The 19,758-nt window shown below is 37.0% G+C and overlaps 1 protein-coding gene across 1 annotated transcript in view; it reads left to right on the top strand.

The window, feature by feature from the left end:
* COL19A1 (collagen type XIX alpha 1 chain) overlaps positions 1 to 19,758 on the top strand; it is a 314,159-nt gene that overhangs the window by 196,940 nt on the left and 97,461 nt on the right. The window contains exon 16 of the mRNA XM_019749266.3: positions 10,083 to 10,136. Coding sequence (XP_019604825.3) covers positions 10,083 to 10,136 — 54 coding nt within the window. The remainder of the gene's footprint in view (positions 1 to 10,082; positions 10,137 to 19,758) is intronic.

The following is a 19,758-nucleotide window of genomic DNA, read 5'->3' as shown; positions in this document are numbered from 1 at the left end:
ATTAAGTCTTCCAAGTATCATTGAGGTAGCTCTGTTTTACAGATGAAGCAACTGAATGACAAAGCAGCTTGCCTAAGGTCACATGACTAGTAAGTAGCAGAGTTGGGATTTAAATGGAAAAGTCAGAGGAGAGCATAAAAAGAATCCATCAAGTGACCCACAGATGGGGCTGGCAGGAGCAACTGGGGCCCCTGCTTTCCCAGTAAACCCTAAACTTATGCTGGGAAAAGATTGGAGCTAAAGGAGAAGCAGACTGTGGGGAGACAGATTGATGAGGAAGACTCTGAACTGTTTTTAATCTTGTTTCAAGTGACATAGGATATTAAGTTTAAGGACATGAGGAGTATTCAAATCAAGAAACAGTATACCCAATATCTGTATAATAGCATGTCCCCAAGTGTCCAGTTTTTGAAGTTCAGATATTTCCCCTGTACTTAAATCAACCGTGTAAGACCAAGGAGCAGCAGGCTAGGAAATACCTTCTGAACACACTTGATGGGAAGGCTGGTGATAAGTCTCAGAGGAGAAAAGGACCAAAGAGGACACACACATCTATGTCAGTGCAGAATCATCTAGGGAAAGCTGTTCCTATCTGAGGGGACTTTTTAGGGGTTAGTGCCCCATCTTGTTGCTGAGGGTGTATAGACGGCTTCCTCTGTCCTCCCATCTGGTGACCTTACTGACCCCCCCCACCACCACCACCAAAGGGAAGCTTGAACACATATTGAAAGGTAGCACGTGATCAGTTTGGGAAGGAACTTAGCACCTACTTTCCCTCCCCAGAACTTCTGAGCTTACCTATAACTGAATGAACAAGTCTCTTCAACAGCTGTTGTGCATAACTGTCCCTCCTCTTCTACCTTGATGGCAAGATCCAAGTCTCAGCCATCTTAATGTATTTCCCCTCAGCACATTATGTAAAACACAGAAGTAAATTTTTGCTGAATAAATTTTACTCATCTTTTTGATAGGATTTGATTCTGAAGTCAGCATTTAAAAATCCAAATGCAATTTACCGCATTAAAATCAAATTAATGAATTGATAATTATGCACTGAAAATTTTTCTGTTTCAAAATTTGGTAACCTTTACAGTTTCATCTTACAGATCCTCTGGAATTCTCTTCAGTTGCAAGCACTTACTGAATAGCTGCAAAATGTGTTTCTATGAATTTATTTGGTGCGAGTCAATTTGATCCTTCACATTGAAAATGAAGTTCTAAAATTCCACCCCTTGAGGATACATTTCATCTTTTAAAGTAGGCAACTCAAAAATGCTGAAAATTACATTCTATTACTTTACTTTAATTGAAGTCAAAGTGTAAAATGTCATTAATGATTTCTTCATTCCAGTGCTGGCTGGTCAGGCTGGGCTTGTTCTGTTTCACTGGCCTAGACTCTGACATGTCTGAAGTTTGTTTTCCTTTTAACATTTCTCTTCAACAGGACACTTCAGTTTATGTGCATTATTTGCCCCTTTACATGTGGATTTTATGGACTCTAAATCTAAAAATATAACAGTTTCCTTAATAAAAGGGAAAGATAGACTTCTGCATTCATGAGGCATTATGAAAGTGCTTGGAGATGTGGCAGGCGGGTGGCATAGTTCTCAGACAAGGAAGGCAGTGTATGAGGCCCGATCCCCCTTCTCCAGTCTGGGAGCGTGCCTGTTGTGGACTTCCAAATATGGAGGAAAGGATATTTCACAGTGCACTTCCAGCACCCACCCTCTTAGTGTGGCACAAAAACGTTAAACTATAACACAGCATGTTCAGGAAATTGTATAGCCACACCCTACCGCTGCCCCACCCATGATACCGAGACGAATCAAGTGCCTTGGCAGAGATTGGCAATGGCAGGCACAGAAAACAGAGCCGGAAATCAGGACTGAAAAAGTGGGTGGTTTGGCACGGCAGGCAGGAGCCCAGACGGATCCAAATGGAAGGCTGTGGTTGGCATGTTGGCAGGCCTGCCGCAGTCAGGTTAGATTCTGAGCAGGCACGCAGGAATCAGATGAGCAGGTGAGAAGGAGGAAGACCCGAATCTCAAAGGTCACAGTAATCAGCAAGTGGGACATTTAAGAATCTGGCTTGGTTGTGAGAACACAAGAGAACCTCAACAATTTCAGCAGCAAAGTAACCTAAACTGTGGACGTAATGTACCGTGTTTCCCCCCAAATAAGACCTAACTGGAAAATAAACCCTAGCCGATTTTTCGCCATGACATCCCCTTAACATAAGCCGTTGTGCATCTTTTGGAGCAAAAATTAATATAAGACCCAGTCTTATTTTTGGGGAAACATGGTAAATACCCTCCAAAGACACCTTAATCCAGAGGATTATGGATTTTAGGATCAGATACACTTGTATTTAAATTTTGGCCCCATGAATTAAGAGGAGAATGATTTAGAGCTAGGTGTTTAACCTTTCTTTCTCTGAAAAATGGGTATGATACCGCCTACCCACAGTCATTTTGAGGGGATTAAATGAAATCATATGAGTCAGTGCTTATCACTCATGCCTGTACCATGGCATGCCCTCAATAGTTGGTAACCACTTTAATAATTGTTAGTCATCAACCTTTCTTATGTTTTCTAACATAACATGGACAGCTCAGGGCACAAGAGGAGAAGCTATTCGGTATAACCAGTCAGAAGGGGTTAAGAGGTCAGATCTTGACTATACTTATTTTCATGACCAAATTGGTATCAACACAGTAACTTAACAGGAATCCTAAACTGTGGCTATATATACTACTGACCACACACCAGACCATTTAGCCCAACCTAATGCTCTAATGAAGTGTTATCATTTATTCTGATTATCATGTATTTAATTGTAGCTGAGGGGTTGTTTGATAATAATGTCACAACTTCAAACTTGTTTCGAAAATCCACATTAGTTATTGGTAGAGTCCATCCAAGGAAAAGAAAAGAAAGGGACAGAGAGATGGGAAATCGTGGAATGATTTAGAAACTTTGAGATCCCAACCTAAATGAGGAAGGCAATATTGAGAACGGCATCCCAGTGTGGATTCATTTTTCCTCGGCGCTAAACCTATTTCAAATCGTTTGTTCATGCTGAATTACATCCTCTTCCCATGTCCTTACAAGAGCCACTTGTCTGATCCCTGAAATAATGAGGCCTTTATGACTCGTGTTGTTGCTGTCATAGATGTATTTTTAAATATCTGTTAAGAAATAAAATGCACTTAGGACATTACGCATTGCTCACATAAGTATTCCATTGCCATTTTTTCACATATCATTGATTTCAAAATGTGGTAACTTTTTACATCTGTCATAAATCTTACTTCCGCTCGCAATGTAAAAAAAGAAAACTAAACGTCCCAGATAGTCTGTAATGTTCTCCTGTGTAATTAACACCTCATTCACAGTTGTGGGTGCCAGTCAACGCCCTGTCTCCTCTTCCTTGACATTTCCTTGATACCTTGTTCAGGCTGAGCTGATGCCTAAGAGTGTGCTAAATACACACACGAGAACAGGGAAATATTTGAGAGGAGCCAGCTGTATTAGCAAGACCTGGCAATTTAGAGAGACTACTTACACACATGTCTCCTCTGTGGGTTTGGGGATCTGCATACCATCCTTTATTTAAGTCTGATTACTAGAACCTTGTCTTTATCATCATCACCCTCATCAACAACAAAAACCATCTGTCAGATAAGTACAGTAGTCCATTATTTGCATTCTTCCCTTCTTAATGCTCCTGGAGGGCCAAATGTTTATAAATCAAGTGGCTAATTTAAGATACACGTGCTCTCATCCTGCAAGTCATCCTGGAAGCATCGGGTTATTTTTACTGCTGAAAATTTGTGGATGTCATTTATTTAAATAGCCTTGTTTTTCTTTTTTTTTTTCTTTCTTCCTAACAATAGCACTCTCTGTGGCCTTGCACACAGTAAATGCAGAAGGGTAAAGTCAGTAGATAATTCAAATAAAATCATTCCATTGTGGTAATCTCCTGATTTCATTTTTTAAAAATTTTTGTTAATGTATAGCATACATTCAGAAAAAAAACATATGTTTTGTGAAGATACAGCTTGATGATTTTTCACAAATTGAACACATCCATGTAACCAGCCCACAGTTCAAGAAACAGCTCTCCTGCAGTCACTCCCACCTCTACATCAGTAACCTATTATGACTTCTAACAGATTAGGTTAGTTTTGCCTGTTTTTATTCCTTATATAAATCAATCAGCATTATGTTTTCAAGATCCATCCCTACTGTTGAAGGTAGTTATATTCCATTCATTTTCATTGCTATATAGTATTGCATTGTATGAATAACCCACAATTTGTTTTTTCTCTTTCTACTCTTTTTTTTATTTCAATGTCTATAAATAAAGTTTTATCGGAACTCAGCCATGCCATTCATTTATATACTGTCCATGGTTATTTTTTACACCACAGGAAGACAGTTGAATAGTTGCAGATCCTACAGAGACCATATGGGCACAAAGCCTAAAATAGCTACTGTCTGGCCCTTTACAGAAAACATTTGCCAGCTACTGACCTAATAGGTTATCTAGTATGTAGTAAAACTGTATTAATATTGTTTATTTTATATATATATATATATATATATGTATATGTATATGTATATATATACATATACATATACATATACATATATATTTATTTATAGAAGAAAATATGTTCATTTTCTTTCACCATAGTAGGAGTCATCTGCCTCTGAGATCCTTTTTGTAGCAAGAATGTTCAACCCCGTGATGGAGGATGTCACCAGCCTCATCTACCTGGGGGACCACAATTCTAAAAGGGCATCTTGATTGTTATTTTAGATGAAAAAATTCCCTATGCATAGTTAAGAGTCTGTTATAATTTTTTTAACTTATGCACAATACGTATTTTAGTATTTTCTAAGTATTTAGTATATTCTTGATCTATTATGAAACATTTTTGATGAAATAAAAATGAGAATTGGATAAAAGGTAGTAGAAGATCAGGGAGGAAAGGAACTAACATTTATTGTTACCACTATATCAGACTTTGTGGTAGCAGTGTTGTTGTTTTTTTTAAATTATAGTAAAAATGCACAACATAAAATTTACCATCTTAATCATTTTCGAGTGTACAGTTCAGTAGTGTTAAGTATAGTCACTTTGCTGTGAAACAGATCTCCAGAACTTTTTCATCTTGTAAAACTAAAACTCTATACCCACTAAACATACCCTTTTCTCCCCCTACCTTCAGCCCCTGCTAACTACCATTCTACTTTCTGTTTCTATAAATTTGACTAACTACCTCCAATAGTAGAATCATATAGTATTTGTCTTTTAGTGACTTATTTCACTGAAATTATTCAATTAACATAATGTCATCAAGGTTCATCCATGTTGTACCACGTAACAGTATTTCTTTGATTTTTAAGGCTGAATAATATTCCACTATAGGTACTTACCACATTTTTGTTTATTCATTCATCTGTTAATGGACATTTGGATTGCTTCCACCTCTTGGCTATTCTGAATAGTGTTTCTGTGAACACGGGTGTGCAAATGTCTCTTCAAGACTCTGCTTTCAATGCTTTTGGCTATATACCCAGAAATGGGATTTCTGAATCGTATGATGGTTCTACTTTTAATTTTTTAAGAACCTGCCTAGTGTTTGCCATAGCACTTGTACCTTTTTATAATCTCACCAACACTGCACAAGCATTCCAATGTTTCCACATCCTCACCAACACTTATTTTCTGTGTTGTTGTTTTTTAAGTAGCCATCCTAATGGGTGTGTGTGGTAGGAATTTTATATATGATCTCCTTTTTTAATCCTTAACAAACCTGTTGCAATGTTTAAGTACCAATTTTACAGGAATGAAATCTTGACACTAAAGTCTCCGTAAGAAAAAAGTCAGGATTCCAGTCCTGGTGCTCCTGAACTTGACAATGAGCTTTTTAGTCTTAAAGTTCCACATAGTCACAAAACCAGTGGAGGTCTTTTGTTCTGAGCTGCAAGATTTACCAGATATTAGGGGCTCCTCAGGGTTGCCTGACATTAAATATGAACTAAGAGCTTGAGGCTTAGAGCCGGGCGTTCCAAAAGTGTGGCCTCAGGCCAGTAGTATCTACATTCCTGGAAACTTGTTAGAAATGCAAATTCTCAGGTCTTACCCCAGACCTACTGAATCAGAAACTCTGGAAGTGAGGACAGCAATCTGTTTCAACTAGCCTCCCGATGATGCTGATGCTCCATCAGCTTTGAGCACCGCGGGGCTTAAATCACTAGACAAATATCTAAACTGCTGTCTAATAACCTTTACATTGTTGCCAAACAAGAAACTGATATGTTGAGTGCTGAGGTTTCTAGGGCAACCTGACATGGTAAATCTGTGTTTTGTGCTTTACACTCCAGGTTCCAGGAAAATGTTAGATTAGCCCAATTGTAATAATGCTGGAAGCGTAGGTCTCCACCCACTTGGGGATTCAGCCAGACTCCAATTTATCAGGATTGCTTATGAACAAATGGTAACCTGAGAACAGACATCCTAACCAGGAAGGCCAGTCCCAGCTCAGCATTTGTCTGTTCTCTGCCAGGATTTTCATCCCGACCCACACCCAACTCCCCGCTTTTTATCTCACACGACAGTGGGTCTAGAGTGAACCCTATAATGAAGGGACTGGAATAAAAGGAGACAGAAGTGTAAACAAACCTGTAGTAACCATCCCTCCCATCAGTATCTTAAGGTGCTCCCTAGCACTACCATCAACAACGCCAGCTAAGCCCCTGATCCCAGGAGTCCTCATCTAATTCCTCAGAGCCCTGGGAGGAAAAGAACATGGATTCACAGATTCACAGATTCCACTTTCCTCAGAAAAATGGAGGAATCTGATTTCAGCCCTAGGATGAGTTTTGTGGTTTATGCCTGATGACTTGGCATAATTATTAATAATAAAATACTCCCCCAAATATCCTGGCTTAAATAATAAAATTTATCCTACCAAAAATCGACTGTTATCGCTTAGGTAGGGTTTTGCCTTTCCCTAATGCTTCTAAGTGAAAAGAAAGAAGATCTTTTGGAGGAACAGGAGACTGTGAGACTGTATTCAGTGTAGCTGGGGGCTTTGAATGGGGGAAAAGAGACAAAGGAGTTGTCTTAAGGCTCTTCCGAGGAAAGGATGATGTCTGAGAGTTGGCTTGAACTATTACATCAACAGAAATTGTGGCCCCCAGTATTTCCCTTATATCCTGGAGTTTCCACCCATGTTTCTCATCCATTCACCCCTCTGCTCTGCCCTGTCCTAGACACTTCTATAAGTCACTGAGACAGGATTTAAGGTAAACCCTGTTCCTAATATAGTATATGGGGTGGGATGGCTAAGAAAATGATGACTGTGTTACTTTGTAAAGCACATCTTTAAAAAATGTATTCAAATCTGCTTTAGGTGTTACTGGAAACTCAAGACTAGAAACCACATTTAAACTGAAATTATGGGCTGGCTAAAGTTATCTGCACACAGTATGTTCCAATAATTTAACAACCTCAAAAATATTTTACTTGCGTGTCCACTCTTAGCAAGGTCATATAAACAACATCAGCATTCCCTCTGCATTTTTTCAGCATACACATCAGTGCACTCTGAAAATTGCAAGGCTGACTTAAATGAACATGTAAATTAGCAGCGACATGCAAGAATGTGGATGCCTGCCCATCCCATACTGAATAGTGAATGTTTTTCACTCCTCAACTTAAGACATGCCAATGTTAAGTTACAATATCTGACACTTGAGTTGTCTTAAATATAAACTCAGTGATAAAAGTTAATCAATAGTCAGCCTCATTTTCCCCACTTCCTGCCCATATCAATATACACGTCTCCTTTAAAGAAAGGAGAATGCACACAAAAGTTGATCCTACGGTTTTAACTTACCTCAACCTTAAAAAAAAAGAACCAGTTGTCCACTTGAATGCCACCGATTTGGTTTCTTTGTCTTCTTGTGAATTAAATTACAGAGCTTTTACTGTCTAAGTAAACTTTTTAACATTGATTAATCCTCAGGGGCTAATTGACTCCATTTACTGAAAGACCCAATGTATTGATTTCCAGAATGTGTAAACTGCAAGACTAGAAAAGTGTGTACACGTGTATAACATTTTTATGTATACAGAATATTAAATTTTATATTCATTTCAATCTTACAATTCCCCAAAGGAACTCTAAGGTTCAGATCTCTAAAATAGATAGTACATGAACACACCATTAATTGCATTTCTGTTTTTAATAACATGTTTTCAAATCTGTTCTGTAGATATTAGCTAGGATTATTTATGAAACCACAGCTATTGTATTTATTTATTTGTTTATTTAAAACGTATTGGGGTGATAATAGTTAGAAAAATTACATAGGTTTCAAGTGTACAATTCTGTAATACATCATCTATATATCACATTGTGTGTTCACCACCCAGAATCAGTTCTCCTTCCATCACCATATATTTAACTCTCTTTACCCTCTTCTACAGTACCCTCCACCCCTTACCCTATGGTAACTACTAGACTGTTGTCTGTGTCTATGGGTTTTTGTTTCTTTATTTGTTTGTCTTGTTCTTTTGTTGCTTTCTGTTTTATATCCCACATATCAGTGAAATATCGTTCTCGACTTTTTCTGTGTGACTCGTTTCGCTCAGCTGCTAATTTATGTGAAGTTCTCGATAGTATGCACTTAACTTGTCTTCAGCCACAATGGAAGCATTTCCCACCCAGTCGCAGTGTAGTATATGCGTACTGACCTCCCCAAGCCTATTCTGCTGATTCAGCTGGCATTCGACTTCCTACCTGACTTGAAGTCTAGATGAAAACAAGAGAGATCAAGCAACTTTGCCTGACACTTTCAGAGCAAAAAAATTAGTATACGAAGTTGGCCTTTCTAAATTTGTGCTTACAATTCTCCCCAAAAAGCATTAAAAATTCAACTTAATACTTTTACTTTTTCAGTAGCAACAAGCCTTAATATGTATTAATATACTACCAATGTGGTAATACAATAAAGGTATTAGTAATAAATGGAATAGTGACTATATTTAGAAAATATGCTCAAAAATGCTTCTTATATCAAAATGCTTTCAATATCAAGCTTACTTCCATTAGAAAAATGAAAAAAATTAAGAAAATAAATTCACAATAAATTACTGCTCTTTAAATGATATTATATACACAGTTACTTAGAGATGTTTGCACAATCTTATTTTTCTAACTCTTGCGATTGGAATTTAGCTGGTTGTGGTCTTGGGAGAGTTAACAGTATTTCTTTACTTTTTAAGGCTGAATAATATTCCAATGTATGTACTTACCACATTTTTGTTTATTCATTCATCTGTTAGTGGACATTTGGATTGCTTCCACTTCTTGGCTATTCTGAAGTTACAATAATGAAGATTAATAAGTAAGGAGCATATATATTTAGTTCATTTATAAAAGAGCTTAACCATCCAAAGGGAAGAAAATCGTTAGTTAATGTGCTATGTGCAACATACATAATTATGATATGGTTTAGGGAAGTGCTTTTCAAACTTTCATGAGCATAAGAATTACTTGAAGTGGTTTCCTGGCTCCCTTCCCCAGAGATTCTAAGCCAGGAAGTCTAGGATGGAGCCCAGGAATATGCATTTTTTAACATCCAATCTCACCTCAGGTAACTCCTATAAAATTAGAATTCAGACCATTCTTTGAGAAACACCAATTTAATGTCAAATACATGTATTATTGCATCTGAAACCATAGAATCATCGGATAAAATGCCACTCTTAGACCATCTTTTGGATACTTTATTACTTTACTAGAGTATCAAGGGAGACAGCATTTAAAGGACTGCTAATAACTGTTCACATTTCTTCATTCCAGGTACTGTTTTTCTCTTATTGGTCAATAAGGTTTGGCCCATAGCTTTTAGACTTCGTAGATGTTTAAAGGTCATGAGGATTTGCAATTATTTCTTAACTTTTAGTTAATTTTACTGTCTTTAACACTGCCACTTAATATTGTCTCATCTTAAAATAAAATAGAATTGCATCATTTATTGTCGTTTCTCTTTTGTTTCAAGGGAAGACGAGGAAAAACAGGTCCTCCAGGAAAACCAGGACCCCCAGGACCACCTGTGAGTAACAATAGGATGACGGCTTTTTTGGAGAATCTCTCTTTATTTCTGTGTGTTTATCTAATGGTACTTTTACTCCTCCAAAGATACTAATTTCTATCTTTCTGCTGTTTAAAATGGTTGTACTCCCCACACCTCCCACCACCACATAAACCAAGAGGTAGGGAGGCTGGCAGCTGTCCACACACCTCACTGAGTCTTCATTGCACAGTAGAACAGTGCTGCCTGCGTGCGCACCCTAAGCCAAGTCTCCAAATAAGTGAATCCTGTGCTGAAGCCACCTGACTCCATCTCCTCAATTTCTTACTTAACATCCAGGCTGGTAGTGAGTTAGAGATTTGGAGAAGCATGGCTACTTGTCTTAATGCAACTGTTTTGTTACTAGATTGCTGTTGCTAAAGAGAGCTGTAAAGATCTGCTGGCCAAGTGACTGCTCGTTTCCTTTACCCCAAGCTGCTAGAAAAAAGTATTTCATTTCTTGTGGTTCTGTTGACTCTTCAACCCTCTAAAGTCTGGTTTTTATGCAAGCTACTCCACTGATATTACACACTCTATAGTCACCAGTAATCTCTGAGATGTGGGACTCCCTGGGCCCTTTTCAGGCTTCATCTTATTTCCCTGCTATACCAGAATTTATACTGGTGACTGCTGTCTCCTTGAAACTCTCTGTTGTCTTAGTTTAGTGACATTGAGGTTTTTTTCTCCTACCTCTGGGGCTATCTTTTTGGCCTCTTCCATTAACAATATTCCCTCTTCCCTTAGCTATAAGTTGCATGGACTAAAGATTCTCAGTCTTTTATTTCAACCCAGACATTCCTCCTGAGTTCTAGTTTTGTACATCCCACTGCCTGCTCACTTAAAGTTCTACAAACTACAAGAGTAACATGCCCAAAACAAAACTCTAATGATAATCTTAATCCTAGAATTTTTTTCTCTCCCTCATCCTCCATATCCAGATAGTTCCTGAATTATGCCTGACCATCTAATTCTGACCATGTAACTCTTTGGCTTAAAACTCTTCAATCAATTCCCTTTCCTTCAAGAAGGATTCCTCAACTTCTACATGCCATTCTAGACCCTTCACAATTTGTCCTGCACCTATCTTTGCCTATCCTTCTCTATGCCCTTCCTTCTTTTGTAATCTATAGTATAATCTTCCTTTCTAGCTAAAAAAATGCCATGCTTTGCAAAATGTTCTCCCAGGGCCTAGATCAGCATCCCTCTATCATCATGACTCGGCTCAGACATCAGTTCACTTACATAACCTTTGCCAGGGCTCTCAGTATGTCAGGTGTCATCCTCCATGATCCTATAATATTATACCTCCTACAGATACAGCACATTGTTTTGTAACTGTTATTTTCCTCATCTGTCTGCCCACTGCTCTGTGAATTTTTTTTGAACCTCTCTTTTTATCACCATTGCCTAGCACAGTTCTGGCATGTAGCATGAGGTAATTAATTATTCAATGAATGAGTAAACAAATGAATATATTTTGTAGATTAAAAAATGAAGACCAGAAAAATAAGGGGAACTTTTAAAGACCAGAACCACCATAAACCACCACTAGAGGGCTCTAGAACTAGCACTTTAAGACTCTAATAGGGTGTGGTCATGTGCCAAAATGAACAGGACTGCAGTCTTGCCATTGATTTCCATGTCATTCACGTTAGCCAGGGAATTGTTCTATTACCAATATACTGGTGTCAACTGATACTAATTATAAAAGCAAATGGGGGAAAAAGAGGCATAAATTGGGCATCCTGGGATTCAATCTTTAAAGGAATCAGCTTTGTTGAGTTTTATTACAAATTTTCTGGCAAAACAGAAAACACATTGTAGGGTTTTCAGTAATTGTCTTCTGCCACAAAGAAGAAAAGCTGGTAAATGCTAACAGGAAAGATTAGACCTCATGTGGTTTTCTAAACGAAAGATGCTGCTTTCAAGACAGGATAATTGTTGTCTCAAAGGAGGAATTTGAATGATGAAAGCCATATGACAAGCTTGCCAAATGTCTAGGAAAGAAAAGGATTACACCGAATCCTGGAATGAGTTCTCAACTATAGATCAAATGAGTTGACTAGAGAATTTAGAAGATTAAGAAATATGTGAGTATATGAAAGAATTTATAATATTCAGTCCACAGGTTTTAGTTTATTGCCAGGACTTTTGGGGAAGAGAGATATTTACTCTACTTCAAGTATTGGATATAGAAGTTAATCTCGGCTATGGATCTGATACACAGTGGTCATTAAATCCTGAGTACACAGTATTTAAAAGAAAACAGGTTTATTATCTTTTGTAGTCTAATAAAATACCAATTTGTTAGACTACACAAATAAGGGGGGGAAATCTATGCAAAAAATAAAAGGTTTCCATTCATAGGTCAGCTTTTATTTGAAAAGAAAAAGTATGAGACTATACTATCAACTCATTTTCTATCTAAGAATTATGACTTATGGAAACTCTTTGTCCTTTGATTTTAGGATAACTCCTCTAGTTGACCAAAATTTCTCTAATACAAGTATTTTAAAAAAATTATCTTGGGATACAGTTTACATCAGCTTTGGGGTTTTTGTGTGTGTGTGTTTTTTTTTTTGAAGTTGTTCATATGATCAGTTAAATTAATAACATGCATAACAGCATGCTGCAAAAAAAATAATAAAACACACTTATGAAGCACCTATTGATGCTTACAGGAATTAGCTAAGGGCAACCTTGAAAAGGAAAGTAAAATAACTGGCTCCCCACATTCTTCTATGCTACCTTCATGTTGAATTTTTCCAAACATAATGTACTTTTTAGCAAGAGGACTGTTGTTTCCCAAATGTTAGACATGAACAGAGTTCTTTGAAATCAGTGCTTTCAAGATCATTAATATTTTAAGAAAATGAACTCCTAAAAACAATCAAACTGTTCCTAATTTACATTGTTTGACAGTTTCACAAACACTTATTTAAGGCCTATTATGTGCTGAACACTGTTAGGAGCTAAGCTTGCAAAAATGAAGAAGATATTGTCCTTGCCCTCCAGTTCACAGAAACGTAAACAGAGGAAGAGATGTTAGAGAAGATATTGTTTGGGGTGGTTTTCTTCAGGAGTTGACAATTGAAGAATAAAGTTTGAGCCTTAGAAAAAGAAGGAATTTCTACCCATTGTGACAACATGGATGAGCCTGGAGTACATTATACTTAGTGAAAGAATACGGTCACAGTAGGACAAAGTGTGCATGATTCCACTTATATAAGATTTCTAAAATAGTCAAACTCGTAGAAGCAGAGAACACAATAGTAGTTGCCAGGGGCTGGGGGTAGGGAGAAATGGCGAGTTGTTATTCAATGGGTATAAAGTTTCATTTATGTGAGGTTAATAGTTCTAGGATTCTACTGTACGACAATGTAATAGTCACTTCAAAATTTGTTGAGGGTAGACCTCATGTTAGATGTCCTTACCACAAAAACAAACGAAAAACCTAAGGGACATAAGGAAACCCTGGGAGGTGTTAATACATCAACTTGATTGTGGTGACGGCATCATGGGTGTTCACATTTGTCCAAACTCCTCAGATTATACACATTAAATATGTACTGTTCTTTGCATATCAATTATCCCTCAATAACTGTTAAAAAGAAAGACTTGAGATGGTTTGTCCAGTGAAGTACATAGAGGGCAAGGAGAGAGCAAGCTAAGTACTGCTGGCAGAAGACAACAGCCTGAACAAAAGCATGGAGTGCTGAAACTCTGGGGCCTGGAACAGGTCGGCAGCTCAGGCAGTTCTGAGACACAGCACTGACAGGTCTAGCCCTGGCAGCATTCTGCCAAAACTCATGTCGAGCCCCACACGTCATGCGGTGATATGAAATTTGTGGAGAATTCTAAGTGGAGAGACCCATGGCCCGATTTCACTGATAGGTTACTCTAGTGGCACAATGGAGTTGGATGGTTCAAAGAGTAAACAAGATTCATTGCAGCTATCATACTATTTACTATTTTTAAAGTATCAGCAGAGTATTTTTTAAAAATCTGTTGGGATGACCCATGGAGTTATTTGTGTTTTTTTTGGTTTTTTTTTATAATTTATATATACCTTAAGAGACATCCCCCGTATGAAAATTTTAAAGCAAAATGTTGTTTTTCATTATTTGTCTTTGTCAACATTGTACCATATGTGACATGAGCCCTACTTTGCAGCAGGAAGGAAGGTAATAAGAGAAAGAGGGAAAGGTTGGTCAGATCTAAAATACCTCTGATTCAGATTGAGAGATGTGACTCACCCGAATGCTTGCATTATGAGAGTCCTAAAACACGTGTTGGAATTTATTATGACAATTTGAAATATAAAAATACATTAATTTTATCTCTCTTATCAAACAGTAATCAAATACTGAATAATAACTCTCAAATAATTTTAGCATGTTTAGGAGGGAAAAAATTATACCTCTGATCTGTATAATTGTCTGAAAAGAACCAAGGGAGAATACTAGAATTTATCGGGAGGTATTGATCCTTTGATAACCAGCATACTTGGCTCATTTTCAAGAAAATGTTCTTCCTTTGGGGGCTTTAGAGATGTTTCCTAAATCAAAGGTAGTGTTGTTATTTAGGGGAGTGTCAAGGAAATTTTTTAAAAATAGAACTGAAAGAAATCTCCAGTGGCCTGAGGCAACTCAAGTAATTAAAACATTTTAACCAATCCTTCTACTTGTGATTCTTTGTTCTGAAGCCAAATTTGTTTTCTCTCACTTTTCTTAAGAAACATTTGTACCAAAAAGATAAGTTGTTTACAAAAACTAATTTCCCACAAATTTCCATTTAGCCTGTATATATCTGTGGAAGGATATCCTCTTTCCCCCTGACAGCATACATTTCCTAGGGGGGAAAAAAAGATTCTAATATGAAATATTTATTAAAAGTAGAGCTATTGAACTAATGGTATTAAATTGTATGTATGAATTAGTGTTTCATTAAAGTCATATATATTACTGCAGTTTAGCTCCCCATCTGCTTATATTTTTCCTCTTTGGAGAAGACTTAATTGAAATTTACACACATGAAATGTTCATATAATAAAATTGTTCTTAATCGGAATGCTTATAATTAAAGAGCAACTAAACTGGTTAACAAAGTTAGCCACAACCCTTTATGATGAACATTATTTAAAAATATTCATCCAATTTTCTGTTAACAAGCAGAGTTGATCTTACTATACAAAGGAAAAAGCTCCCAAATGTCCCCAAATAACTTCTGCCATCTTGTTTTGAATGAATATTCTTCAATGGAAGGAAGCCATTAAGTAGATAGAGATGTCTGGGATTGATAGTACCTGCCAATACACTAACATTAAGATTGAGAATAGTTTTTCAGAGAGGAAGCATGACAGCATTAAGTATGTCTGTGGGGAAGGAAATAGCACTCACTCCCGAACAAACAGGTTCAAAAGAGAGGGATGGATGAAAGTTTATAATAGCACTAGCTCTGCTTCTGGTACTCTACTGCCAATGCTTATAATCTTCACAACTATCGTGAAAAGTCAAAATTATCTTCATTGTAGGATGGGGTAAAGGATGCTTAGAAATGTCAACTAACTTGCCCAAGATCACAAAAGTATAAATGGGGAGAGCCAGAATTGAAACTCAGGAATTGATTCCTAAACCCAGCTTTATTCTACTAGATGACAGGTGTGAAAGACACGTTTCTGGTTTGCAATTTGACTAGGATCAGCCTTACTTAAAGATCAGACCCAGGGCATGGTTTGCTTTTTCTATGGTGATTCAGGGTCTTGCAGTGCCTCAGGACAGGGGGACAGTGTAAGAAGGCAGTGAGGAACCTAATGCTTACTACTTTGTCCTTGGACGATTCACTTGACATTTCCATGTCTCACTTTCCTTTCCTATAAATTTGAAATGATAGTACTTGCTGCATCTACTTTGCACAGTTGTTGGGAAAATCAAATGGTATGCATGTGAACGAATTTCTTTGTAAATGTACATTTCTAACTAAATATACTTAAATCTATTACTACTTTTCTGAACATCCATTCAGTCATACAATATTGTAGATGGAAGAGATTGTCTTGAATCGGTAATTGAACCAACACATTTTTTTCTCTTTATAAATTTTGCAAAATTCAGTTAACAAAAATTTGAATGAATTGCTCAAATGAAAGACTGCATGCTCTATATATGGAATACTTATTCTAGATGTGTAAATCTAATCATGAGAAGATACATACAAGTTCCAATGAGGAAATAATAACAACTGAGTCTAAGTAGTCAGTGATGTTTCTTTCTCCTCTGATTTACAGCCTCTTCCATGCTTTGGAGCTTATTCATCCATAATCTGAGCTGTTGCAGTCTATTAGTTGTGATGTTCTCTAAGTCCCAACTGCCACCCCTCACACTCTTTCTCTTTAAAGCTCTCCAGTTATCTGAGTAGCATAAGCAACAGAAAATAATTGCCTTATGTTGTGATAATGAGATTTGGAACGTCTCAAGACTTGAAATGCTTCAGTTTTTTTCAAAATATTCTGGGTTTTAGTTGCTTTAGGATAGAGAGAAAAGCAGCTGAAAATGAGGCAGAGCAGGAGGGGAGGCAGGAGAATTTAACTAATGAGCCATAAAAGGAAGTACATATTAGCCCGCCCATTTGACATTAACTTTACTTCTCATTTATCATCACTGTAAGAAGTGTTTATTAAAAACCACATTAATTTTAAAGTGTGTTATTATTTCTTTCTGTAACAGACAGGGCTCTTGATTTCCTTTCTCTTTTTCTGGTATTGTTTTTGTGCATTGTTTCATTATTGCAGTATGAGAATTGAGCACTGGGCTCAAATGTGTCACATTTCAGTGCATAGCAATTTATGTTGAAAACAGAAATTTAAGAAATTTGTAACATGGGGCAGCAGCTCCCTCTACTGTTTTTACTGGAAAAGCTCTAAGCAAAAATGACACTTCACAGCCTTTTAGAGGATGTCCAAGGTATGGAAATTTTTCAGTGTTTGGGGTTTAATTATAAATCTACATGATATTCCAAATTCATTTTTAGGATCCTGTTGCATTTTCTGCTTATCCTGTACTTAAACACAAATGCTATTTCATCAACAGTCATTTTCCATGTCAACTTGATGTTCTCTTGAAGTGAGAACCCTTATCTCATGGATCTCTAAAATGCCCATCTATTGTAAAAGGCTGATAAAACTCCACAGCACTAATTTTGTGGAAGCTGACTCTGATGGAATTCATGTTTCTTTTCTAAAACAACAATATGATTTAAAACATATACAACCTTGTTATTTCTATTTTAGTTTTAACTTCAGTGTAGAATTTAAATGAGTCATTGTACAGTCCTGAAGGTTATGGTTATACAACAGTGTGCACAGTTAAAAGAGTAAATTTAAGGTGTAAAATTGAGTTCATTTATCCAACAAATACTTATTGGTCATCTACCATGTGTTAATCACTACTATAAACATTGAGTATACGGTGGTTTAAAAAAACATAGCAACAAACAAGCTACAGACAAGGCCCTTACCTTCAGTAATTTATATTATTGTGTGGGAGCAGAAGCAATGGTTAATAAACAATAGGTAGAAAAAAACAATTTCAATGTAGTATGAGGTACTATAGGGAAATAAACTGGGTAATGTGAGAGTGATTTGGAAAGATGAGTTGTTATTCTAGATAAAGTGGTCCAGATGGCATCTCTGAGTATCTAGATGGTATTACTTGAGGATCTAGCCATGTGAGAGCCAGATCAAGAACTTCCCAACTAGAAAAATTAGGACATGCAAAGGACCTGAGGTGGGAAAGACCTGGGTATTTGCAATAAACATAAAGGAGCTAGGAGAAGAATAGTACCAGAAAAGGTGTGGGAGGTCAGTGGCTTTTATCATGTAGGGACTTATGAGAGCAAAAGCAGGGGTAGGGGTGAGGGGTTGAGGGGATGGTAATAAGTGGCAAGGAAAATAATCGGCTGGACACATCTCCCTTTCATAAGTCTTAGTATGTATGCTTTTATCTGAGATGGTTCGGTTTTTATTTTGAGGCAATAAAATTGTTATTCCTACCAACAATTCTAAAGGTAACATCATTTCTAACACATCATTTTTAGTCTTTACATAGACAGGGAATAGTTTGCTGAGAGAAAACAAGAAAACAGAGAAAACTTTGATGGTAACCCATTTAATTTCAATCTTGCCTGAATCCAGTGGAATCACATTGTTTATTCAAGATGGAGACCCTAATCACATATGAGTCAGTCTGGTCTTTTCTCCACAGCTAGACCTGCTGCTTCCTATCTTAAGCTATGAGTTGGGTCAGACAAACAGTCATTGCAATAAATATGTACAAATATGCCCTCAAAACACCATAAAACTAATGCTTTACTGCACCTGTACCCCATTATCCATCACTATCCCCAAATTGTATGTCTTCCATTTCCAACTTTATTTACTATGCACTGGGAACTCAAGGTGCAAAGTTATTGTTTTCAGCATAAAGCAGGGCCCACCTCTAAAACAAGTGAGTACTCCCACACACATTTTGGGCTGCTGAATAGAGTGGATGACAAAACACATCTGATTAAAACATTTGATTTCTTGTTAAAAACACCTGTATGTGACTATATACATTTCGAGGCTCATGATGTCTCAGTGGGAATCTAATTCACATTCTTAACATCCCTTCTAGAAGCCTTGAACTGATCAGGGTTTTGTCTTATTTCTCAGTTTTCCTTTCAGTAAAAAATCTTAGTCTCTTGGGTCTATTAAATAACTGAAGGCCAGGTAGTGTAATGAGAATATCTTCAGAGAAAATGAACCTGACCATTGGAGTCAATGGGAATAGTAATTTCATTTCTTAATAAAAATAAAATGACTCCCTCAGATTTAAAAATAAAGGCACGTAAGACCTATAGAATGGAGACATGGCCAGTTAATCATTTTATTGCTACTTGTCCCCCACTAGGGTCATGGTCCCAGACTAAACAGCTGTTGCCAACATTTCTAAAGTTCCAGTGTCACCTTGTGTTGTCACAGAATATGTAGACATGCAAGTGAGGCAGCTGGGGATATCAGTTTGAGAATTTGAAAACTAGCACTTGGGTTGGAGTCCCTAATTACTTCTCTTTTTCTCTCTCTATGAACAGCAGCAATGAGACATTAGTAGCCACCTTCTGACTTCCCGCGTGTTTTGCTAATTATAAGTACACACTGGAGGAAAAGGATTTCATCTTTCATCTTCGATTACATTACTGAAAACAACTACTAAGAAAGACATCTAAACTGACAGGCATTATGTATAGCGATGATGGGACAGAATATTTGGAATCCTTGATATGGCCACCAAACTTGTCATTAGTTGGGCCTGTACATGGATTAAGCATTATTTCTTTGTGGTGGGTAAGGTTTCAATAAATCTAATTGGCCTTTGAGAAGATAGAAAGGGAGACTCATTTCCTAAATAATCTTATAGTTTGTATTTGATGATGTAGTTTCCAAAAGTATGTAATTCTCCATACAGTATTTAATTTTACCGCTGTATAACTCTGTGAGTCGGACAAGAAAAGATTGCCCTCCATTTTAACAGTAAGAAAACTCTGAGCCTTGGAAAGTAAGGGGCTT

This window comes from Rhinolophus sinicus, chromosome 2, assembly GCF_057876585.1.
Source record: "Rhinolophus sinicus isolate RSI-liver-muscle chromosome 2, RSI-T2T, whole genome shotgun sequence".
Taxonomy (NCBI): domain Eukaryota; kingdom Metazoa; phylum Chordata; class Mammalia; order Chiroptera; family Rhinolophidae; genus Rhinolophus; species Rhinolophus sinicus.
The sequence above is the reverse complement of the archived record's forward strand: the minus strand, read 5'-3'. Positions and strand labels throughout refer to the sequence as shown.